Genomic DNA, 10,316 nt, shown 5'->3' with positions numbered 1-10,316 from the left:
CCTTGTGCCGGGGTCGTGCAGCTCCTTGCACTAGGGTCGTGCAGCTCCTTGCACTGTGTATTGCAGCTCCTTGCACGAGGGGCATGCAGCACCTTGCACTGGGTCGTGCAGCACCTTGCACTGGGTCGTGCAGCTCCTTGCACTAGGGTCGTGCAGCACCTTGCACTGTGTATTGCAGCTCCTTGCACGAGGGGCATGCAGCACCTTGCACTGGGTCGTGCAGCTCCTTGCACAAGGGTCGTGCATCTCCCTGCACCCACACCCGAGGCTCGTTGTGGACACAGAGGATCAGCAGCAACCTGGAGGACAAAGGGCGGTGGGGACACGTCACAGCCTCTCATCACCCATCCTTCGGGCCCACAGCGGTGAAGAGGAAGATTTACCCCTGGAGAACAAAACCAGCCTGGAGAACAGACACGTTCCTTTGTTCCCACCGAGCGCCTTTCCATAACACTTTTTAATCCCTAATTTCTTGGTAAACACACGCGGGCAGCCCCCCCAGACCTCGCATGCAGCTCCCCACTTCTGCTCGTCCTGCTCCACGCAGGTTCCCGACGGCTCCAGTGACCTCGGGGTCCCCAGGACGTGGCTGAGCGCACGGCACAGCCCAAATTTACCCCGGTTGTGGTGTTCTCCCCGGGGGAATCTGCGTCCTAATCAAAAAGACGATCCCAAATGTGTCCTCACTGCAAACCCAAAGTGTCTGCACACATCTGAAAGCTGCAGGCCAGGGAGCACCTGGAAACCTCAATTCAAAGCCCTGTATTCATGCACTGCAGGAGGTTTGGAGACTGCCGGTGGGTCCAAGGCAGGATAAGGTGTTGCAGACACGGGAAAGCTGCAGCCTCTCTGCTCAGATTTAATGGGATTCCTCAGCCACTGGGATGACAGAGCAGGTGCCCGGGCTGGGGTCAGCTCTGCTCTGCCTGCAGGCAATGCTTGGCGTCCCCAAGCTGCCAGGGCAAAGCCGTGGTGTTGGCTACCTCAAAGCCAGCGATACTGCCCCTGGTCGCTGAGAACCCGGAGAGTTATGGGGTTGTAGGATGGGCTCGCAGCCCCAGAGAGCATCCGGGGCAGCTACAGCACAGCAAGGCCTTGGTGACAGCTCATAAAAAAATCATCGGTGAGGCCAGGCGCCATACCCTGAGTCCGCGGCACTCAGATCTGCCCTATAACCATCAAACTCAGCTTTGTCCAAGAGAAGTCAGATCAGGGTAGGGACAGGCTTGCTTCCTGCCCTCGTTTTCCAACATCACCCAGCAACAAGCCCGCACAGCGGGGACGGGAGCAGAGCCGCCAGGCTGCCAGAGCACGGAGCAGGCAGCAGTCCCAAAACACCAGAGCTGGGGGAAGGAAGGAAGGAAGGAAGGAAGGAAGCTTTCACACTTACATCCAGGTAGTTCGTCACTGCGGAGCTGGTATTTCCTGCCTGGCTCTGCTTGGAGGTGCTCCGGGACCCCCTCCGGCACCCCGCTCGCTCCCATACAGATCCGCCCTTCCTCGGGGGGATCCTGCAGGGCATGGGGCAGCAAGACGTCGGGGACTCGCCTCACCTTCCCTTCCACGGGCTGCAGGCAGAGCAGGGCCAGCAGCAGCCTCCCCATGGCTGCGGTGACGGCGGCTCCACCACGTCCCCGCTGCGCCCACCCGGTGCCAACACATCCCACGCACTTCTCTCCGCGGTTTGCTACCTTACTCAGGCGCCTGGGTGCTACCAGGCCGGCCAGTTTGGTACTGAAATCAAATACAGGACATCTGATAAGAAGCACGATTCTGTTGTTTTCCAGAGGCTAAGGTATTTTCTCTTTCCACTAGCTCAGTCTTTCCAGGAAACAAAGGCAATGTGTGCCTTCATATCACATGGAAATTCCCGACGCTGGTGACCTTCCTTCAACCTCTCCACGCAGCCAAAATTTAGTGAAGTAGCACCGCAGCCCGCCGTATTTCTTCTGTGCAAGCCCACGGCGTGTTTTACATCCTCCAGCTGGCACCAAACAGTAGGGGTGGGTTTTCAGCACCATTCTGAGCCTCCTGGGCAGCAGCACGTGGCCCCAAAACATCTCGCTTCCCTGGCATTTGTCCTTTCTTCCCCTTCTGCCCCTCGGTGCCCTATAGCCCTGCTAATGCCCCCCCAAGAAAACCGAGAGGGGGGCTAGAAATTGCTCCATATAGCAGCCCTGGAAGGCGTTTTACCCACCCAGCTCCAACCACTCAACCAGCTCCAAAAGACCAAAGACACTTGGATTCACAGCAGCTCATTAGCTGTTACCCCAAGGATGCTCAGGTGCGTTAGGGACGATGGGTCCCCACGATGACTGTCCCCGTGTCCCCATCAGCCCGGCAGCCTTGTCTGCACAGGCCGTGGTGCAGATTTTTCCCCTCTTTTTGGGGACGAGCCAGGCAGGGCTGTGCTGCCGGAGCAGCTGCGGCTCCCCGAGACCTCCACGCTTTGTTGCACGGCGCAGAAATGCCCTTCCCTGCGATCTGCTCCCGTCTAATCTCCATATCGCTGCACTCAGCCTGTGTCAATATTTTGACACAAAGCACGGAGGAGTTTGTGTCCTTTCTCTGCTGAGATGACAGAGCTATTAATATATCTGATAACGAGCCCCGGTGATAAAGAGCTTCTAAGAAACAAGTCTGGATCCCAGGAAAGCGGTGTTACCCGAGCCTCCTGCTGCTCTCCGCTTGCTGCAGAAGACACTGCCCTCTCCCAGGTGCCAGGAACGGCTCCCTCCTGCCCCACCCTGTGCCTCCCAATGCTCTGGCTATTGCCTTACCTGATCAAGCGGGATTTAGGGTCAGCTGGACAGCATGGCTAACCTCAACTGGGCTCGTATCCCACTCTGACCTCACCACGGGTCTTTGCTAAGCCATATCCAGAGGCATGGGAGATCGCTCGCTCCCCACACACATCCCTGGGGGGGGTTCCAAATGCCCAAAGCAAGAGGGACAGAGGTGGGGAGCACCCGGCCCCGCTGCTGGGGCTCGGCTCTTTGGTCCTCAGCTGCTCACATGCACGCACAGCTGCACCAGTATCAAGCAGAGCCGGCTTTTGGGGAACTCCTCAGGGAACCCCTCTCCCTGGGGCTGTGTTTGCTGTTTTACACCAACACCATCTGTGTTTAAGACCCTCCCAGCTGGGCTGCAAAGCCTCATGGAGAGGCTGGGCACCTTTGCACCCAGGAGCTCAGCAGCACTGCCTCCAAGCACGTGCTCAGTAATTCCCTACGGATAAAGGCTGAGTCTCTGTCCCATCAGCTGCTGGGGGCAGACAGCGTGGTGTAAGCACTGGATTTGAACAGGGACAGCTCTCCTGCTGCTTTCTCTGTGCTGACTTTGCAGAAAGCTGCCCAGAAGCGTGTCACAGCGCTTTGCTTGCTGTCGGAGACACACGAGCCCTCAGCTGGCGCCCAGCCCTCGCTCAGCAAACGCAGCGCAGAGGCACTTGCAGGTGCTGTGGTTTATTGGCAACGGGAGACAGAGAACAATCTCACGCAGAAACCTTGGAGAGACAGAGGGCACGTAAGGGAGCATAAAGGCCCGTAGGGACCCCGCAGCACTCCAGCAAGGCTCGCTGGATTTCACTGCCCCCTCCTCTTTGCCGATGGGGCGAAGCCGACGCGGTTGTTCGCCATGTCGAAGACGGTGTAATACTCCTTGAGGAAGACGTCACCCAAAATCCAGAGCGGCTGCCCGTTCTGGGAGGGCTGGTAGGTGGCCTCGATCCCAACGGTGCAGTAACCATTGCTCTGCAAGGGGGAATAACGGGGAGTCAGGGCCTCGGAAAGCACCAGCACCCTGCAGCAGGGTGGGATCTGCTCGTACAGGGAGGGAGAGCATCGCTGTCCCCCCCAAAAAAACCCCACCAGGTCCTTTCCCTTCGGGACCCAGCAGGGAGAGGCAGCTGGGTGATACATACGTTGAGGATGTAGGCAGAGGGGTACAGCGGGAACGACATGCCATTGATGACGAAGGTGATGGTGGGCAAGTTCCGGACCTGGCTGCAGTCAACGGCATACTGGGGAGAGAGGGTGACAGGGAGCTTTCTTAGGGTGGTGGGGAGCTTAGGGTGACGGGGAGCTTACTTAGCGTGACGGGGAGTTTAAGTTGATGGAGAACTTAGGGCTGGATCAGCACCAACCACGAGAGGTGGCCTGCGCTGCGCAGCGCCCTGGCCATGCACCAGGCTGCCTGAGCACCGTGCTCTGCAGACACTGCAGGGTTTTTGCAGGATCTATTCAAATCCAGGGTTTCTGGCTCATTTGCAAGCCCCCCTGCTCCGTGCCCGCCTCTGAAGGAGGCCCAGCACTTACACCGTAGCTGGTCTCCTGGGCGCCCACGGCCTGCAGGAAGCTCTTCATGTACTGCTGGGGCACCGCGAGCAGGAACGTCCCAGTGTCCACGATGGCCTGGCAGCCCTGGCTGCACCAGCCCATGGCCGAATGTCCGATGGCAAACCTGGGGAGAGAAAAGGGGGAAATATGTTGCTCTAAGCACCTACGGGCAACAGAACCTGTCTCGGCTGCGTCTGAAAGCCTGGGAGCCTCCAAGATGCAAAGCTCAGCCCTTGGCTCGGGGCTGGGTTTCCCAAGCGGGTGATGCCCGTCGGGGACGAACGCAACTCACTTGTTAATCGCCACCTGCCAGTACAGCTCCTGGGTCACCGGCGCCCACACGATCTCCCCGGTGAAGAGCCTCCTGTCCACTCCTCCGAGAATGAGCTCCCCCCCGTAGTTGTAGGTGGGGTGGCTGCGAAAACAACGGGGTTAGAGCTGCAGAGAGCGAGCCACGATGCGCATGGATCAGCAAGGGATAAATTCACAAGGAAGCAGCATGGGGACGGTCAGAGGGACACATGCATGTGGGACATGCAGGCAGGTTTTACCGGGAGAAGTAGAAGCTGAAGATGGGCTGGGTGAGCTGGTTCTGCTGCAGCATGCCCTGCAGCACGGTGGGCGTCCCTCCCGCGGCCAGCGAGGGGTAAGCCATGCCCAGGATCCCGTCGAATTGGGCGTAGTAGAAAGGCTGGGAGGGCTCATCCTTGCTCAGCCCGAACTCCTGGTTTCTGACCTTGATGCTCTGGATCTGGAGGGGATGGGGATGCCACGTCAGCCGTGATGGTGCAAACCCAAAGAGCGCAAGCCCGGAGAGCACACTGCAAGCCCACAGCTGGTGAAAACATCACCGGCACCTGGCAAAACCACTAGGAATCAGTTTTTAAAAAGGTAAAACCCCAGTTGGGTAACTGAAGGGCGCAATAACCACTTTATGCTGGTCCTACCCATCTCAGGACCTGGTTTGTGCAAATCTTGTCTACACGAGACACGAGACCTGCCCCCCAGGTTCTCCAGGCTTCTCCAGAAGCCGCCCCCCAGGCTCTTTCCATCAGGGAACTCAGCCGGAGCAGGGCTGTGCCCACCTGCAGGGTGTCGTAGCCCAGCATCACCATCAGCGAGCCGCTGCCATAGGACAGGCTGAAGGTCCGGCTGTTGTTGATGAAGGTGGAGGAGGCATGGGGGTTGAACCTGGCGTGATTTCCTGTGTGAGGTGAGGAGGTGAGGGAGCTCCTGGGGATGCTACCGCCCGGTATCGCACCGGGGGGTCTCACCCGCAGGGCCGCACGATAACGCCCAGGGAGGGAGCAGGTCGGGCTGGGGATCTGCCCTGCGGCTGTTTCCAAGGCAGGCAATTTTGCATCCCTGTTTTCTCTGCATCCCCCCGAGGGAATGACCATGGTGATCATAACCCCGTCAGATTCCCAGTGTGAGCTCTTAAATCCCCGTGGCTGCCCGCAGCCAGCGCACGACAGTGGATGAGAACTACAGGCGAGGAGGCACCAACTCCTCCAGCCACAGCTCTGCTCTCCCCTCCGTCCATCCACGGAGAGCCAAGCACCAGCACTGCGATTTCAGCACCCTGAGGACACCCACAGCAGCCACAGAGATTTGGACACCATCATTAGCCAGCCACATAAAGGGAAAGGGCTCTGCATCCTCAGAAAGCCCCAGAAAGGCAGTAGGGTTAATTTTGGGGCTGACGTTGTGATTTTTCCCATGTGGTTGGACTAAGCTGTGCTCCGGGGGGGGGCTTTGTGCAACACAAGCATCGCCCCTGCCGGTACTCACTGCAAGCCGGCGTCTGGCACAGGGTGGAGGGCACCCAGAGGTTGGAGGAGCCGGTGTCGAAGAGCACCAGGAAGTTCTGCGGGGGGGTCCCAATGCTGATCTCCCCGAAGTAGGACGACTGCGGACAAGAGGCAGGATGTCCCCACGGTCCCGGGGACGGCAATGGGACAGGCTTTCACCTCCCAGCCCTGTGTCGGGACCCAGCACTTTTCAGGGATGCTGGAAAACCCAAGCTCACTCTTACAGGAGCAAAGTAGGTGGAAGGGACTGAACGGCCACCCTGCTTTTGCTCCCAGATAAAGTGATATGAAATATTTCTTTTGTTGCATATGGAAAAGTACAGCTTTTCAGGCTGGGAGAAAACTTTTCTAAAATCTAACACAGAAGCTTAAGAACGAGTGAGAAAAAGAAATCTCACGCCCCTGGAGGCTCACGGGCGGACAGTTTGCTCCAACAGCTGGAAGCAAAGGGGGAACCTGTACTCACATCCAGATGGTTGGCCATCGGCTCGTACACAGTGTGTTTGTTCTTGAATTGGTATCTCCTGGCTGGGTCGTGCTTCATTTTCTTCAGGTAGTCCTCCAACACGCCTGCCTCCCTCATCGCCTCCCGTGCGGACTTGTATTTCTTCAGTTTGATCCTGCACAGAGGGGGAAAATAAAAAATAAATTTAAAAGCAGGAAATCAGGAGACTGGACATTTTCAGATGACACCTCCTCTGGGATCCATGAGCTGTCTGCTCGGCTGCTGGGTGCTTCTCCAGGGTCCCCTCCTAGCCAGGGACACATTCTGGGCTGGTGCTGGTGCAGAACGATGGCTCATGGCGAGGCACAAGGCCAGATGCGCACAAAAACACCTTATCCTCGGCTAGCACAGCACACGGGGGGCTACAAACCCGGCCGGGCTCTGCTTGCTGAGCTCTTCCCGCTCCCGCAGACCCACCTCACCAGCCCCTCTGAGAGCTGGAGGCACAGCATGGCCAGGATGAGCCACTTCATGGTGCTGGCACCCACAGCTCCGCGCATCACCTCCGCAGGCTGCAGCAGCTGGGTGAGCCACCCGGGCTCCTGGCTTTATAGTGGCAAGCAGTGACCCCCCCTTATCTGCTGACCTCCGTTTTCCATTACCAGAACCTGTAACCCCAGCTTGAAGGGTTTCTTTGTATTTGGGGCCACGAGGATCTGGGGAATTTTGTGTCCTTAGCGGGGCGCCCAGATGAGAACAGAGCGACTCGCACCTTCAGTGGCCACATCAAAGCATCGCCATCGGCTAAGGGGCCGGTTCTTATCGCAGCGGGGAGAGGAGTTATCAAAAAGTCAGCACGCTGGAGCCGTTTTCTCTCAAACCTGTTCCACCCTTCCCAAAACAAAGGCGCTCACAGCTCGCGGCGCAGGGAGGAACCTCGGTGCTCTTTTGCCTCCCTTTCAGCCGCCCAGGCACACCGAGCTCCGCCACGAGGAGGTTCTGGCGTGGAGGAGCAGTGGGTACTGGAGACAAGGCTTTTCCAGAGCCCGTTGCAGGGCTCTGCTGCCCTCGGTGAGCCCACGAGGTTCCTTCTCCTGCCTCCTTCTAGGTGGCCTCAGCACCCCTCTGCCTCCTGCTCCGTCCTTCTCCGCTCCTTCAGCAGCTTCACAGTCCTTCGCTGTCCAAGTCCAGCCGGTTTCCATCCGCTTTCACACTGGTTAGGACAAAAATCACTTAAAAAAATTATATGTATATATGAGGAACAACGGATAAAATATATATACATGAGGAATAATGGATGGGCATTCATCCTGGGTTGAAAAGCAGGTGCTGTGCTACCTGCCTCGGGGACAGCTAACGCCCTGCGGAGGGAGAGCTCTAGGGCATGAAGATGCAGCTTCACACATGGGGTCCTCACCCCGGCACTGAAGGTCAGGAAATTGCTGGTTTGCATTTTTTTTTTTTTATAATTTTTTTCCCTGTGAAACAAGAGACCCGCAAACACAGATCTCCCAAATGGCCAACAAACACAGCAAATGGACCAAAATGTTTTTGGTTATAACCTAAACATTTTCTAGCAGCAGGAAAACTGAGAAGTTTTGTGTAAAGCCACACCTATGGAACTTCCTACAGGAACACAGGTGGTGATACGTGACCGGGTGACACCGGGACGTCACCGCAGGGCAGCTGGTCCCCACTGAGCCCACGGGGGCAGCTGAACCCTCCGTGTTTTTGTGAATCTGCCCAGAAGCGTGCAAGCAGCTGCTGAGCACGATGCTTTACCCCATTAGCAATCACTGGGGGATAACCAGACAGGGAATCCCACAGCTATGTAACTGCTCTCCGTGGCATTCAGCATCCCCCGTGCTAAAAACCAGTTTATGTAGAGCAGATTGCAGCTGAAAACAACAACTCACGCCCCTGCCCTGTCCCTGTGCCATCCTGCAGACTCGCCCACAGCACCAGGACACCTCCAGGAGCCACAGCAGGGCCCGGCCAAGACAAACCCAGCCTGGAGGCGATGCCCCCACAGCTCAGCACCCCCTGCCCCCCTGGGACCCTGTGCCAAGCAGCCCGGCTCTTTGCTGCCCTCCGTTATCTGCTGCTACTGCGGCGCTCATCCCGTGTCGGCGCTGTGCACATATTTCACTCCCCCGGGAGCACCAGGAAGCGCGTGTCCTTTGCTGGATATTGAGACTGTAGTAAAGCAATTATCTTGTTTGCTAGCAGGATTGATAGAAAGATCAACTTATTAAGATTGGATAAAAAGCAAATTCTGGCTGAAAGCAAAGATCGGTTATCAAAACGTCAATATACCGAGTGTTATCTGCAGGTCCCCACGGGGACTCGGGCTTGCCAACAGACAAAGGAATAAGGTGCCCTCTACAGCACGCACCAACATTCTACTTTTGGCACTTTTTGACCCCAAAAATGTTAGATGGGGTTTGTTTGCTGATGGATTTAGGCAAATTACAGGGTTGCAGTTTCTGACATCGGTGGCCATGCGTCCTTGCACGGGGCAGCGCTCACCTGCACTGCTGAGCACGGGGCATCTCCTTGCACCAGGCTCGGACCATGTCCCTCTACTCACTTTTGGTTTCCTTTCCAAAAGCGTTGATGCAACATCCCAGCTCAGCCATGAGCCATGTCCGCCCCAGGAGCCGTCCTTGCAGAGCAGTCAGCAGAACTCCACGGCCCCACCGCTGATGGTGCAAGAACAGCAAGAGAGGAGCCGTCAGCAGACGTCCTGGCCACCCTGAGGGCACAGACATCTTTGACACGAGCCAACAAATCCCCTTCCACCAACAGACCGCCAGCCCCTAAAGAGGCAGCTACCACAGAATCACAGAATATTAGGGATTGGAAGGGGCCTTGAAAGATCATCTAGTCCAATCCCCCATCCACCACCTCACAAAAGCTCTCAGAGCCTTGCACCAGATTGGAAACGGCTCTAAAGTGGCGGCCAGCCTCCGCCGTGAGCAGAGACCTTTCCAACCACCCCGAATTTCCTGGTCTGCTCCAGGCTCTGCCCTACCGATGGCAGAAATGCAGAGAGGTGACCGGTCCCAGCTCCGAGGCAATTTGCCACCCCAGCTCCCAAGCCTCTGCCCAGCCACAAAATGCTGCTGTTAGTCCCAGAAAACGAGAGCGCATTAGTTTTAATGATCATGAACATTGGTGAGCAGAAACCTGGGCCAACCCCGTCCTCCCCAGCCTGCGGGTTTGGGCTGGGAGAGGTGCAGCTGGAGAGGGCAGGGGCATCGGACCTAAGGGGAGAGGAGAGGGGAGAAGCTAATCATCAAGCGTTTCAAGCCTGAGATGTTCGTTTGCCTGATGCTTGGCCACTTCCTAAGATTCTTTTAACTAAATAACACCCTCGTGCTTGGCTTAACATTGAGTTTGCTGCTGCTCTGAACAGTCTGCCTGCAGCAAAGTTGGCTGTGACCTCTCTTTTCATCTGCTCTCATTGAGTGTGAGAATATTCTCAGGCTTGTTTGTACCAAGAAAAGGAAAGTACATATTATGAAAAAAAAAAAAAAAAGCTTTATCTTATTTCTATGGACTTTTATTTCTTTGTAGTGCCCTTTGGAAATAAACTCGTTTCCAACAGAGATGTCTAAAAGAAGGGGGCTTTGCAGGGAAGGGGATGCTCCAGCGCATGGAGACACGAGGAGCTGGGGCATGGGCGAGCAGCAGCAGGGCCAGCGCGGGACCTGGGGCCAC

At 56.8% G+C, this 10,316-nt stretch overlaps 1 protein-coding gene across 1 annotated transcript; it reads right to left on the bottom strand.

Annotated features, from left to right (window-relative positions):
- Window positions 1–3,493: 3,493 nt before the first annotated feature.
- LOC118255277 (pepsin B-like) lies at window positions 3,494–7,126 on the bottom strand. Its single transcript, XM_035561350.2, has 10 exons — window positions 7,071–7,126; window positions 6,615–6,768; window positions 6,129–6,246; window positions 5,423–5,541; window positions 4,889–5,088; window positions 4,630–4,752; window positions 4,317–4,461; window positions 3,923–4,021; window positions 3,606–3,752; window positions 3,494–3,505 (listed from the first exon to the last, which is right to left on the bottom strand). Exons 1-10 carry the CDS (start codon window positions 7,124–7,126, stop codon window positions 3,494–3,496), a joined length of 1,173 nt encoding a protein of 390 aa, XP_035417243.2.
- Between the last annotated feature and the right edge of the window lie 3,190 nt (window positions 7,127–10,316).

The sequence above is a fragment of the Cygnus atratus genome, chromosome 24, assembly GCF_013377495.2.
Source record: "Cygnus atratus isolate AKBS03 ecotype Queensland, Australia chromosome 24, CAtr_DNAZoo_HiC_assembly, whole genome shotgun sequence".
Lineage (NCBI taxonomy): Eukaryota > Metazoa > Chordata > Aves > Anseriformes > Anatidae > Cygnus > Cygnus atratus.
Note: the sequence above shows the minus strand (reverse complement) of the source record. Positions and strands in the feature narration are given on the sequence as shown.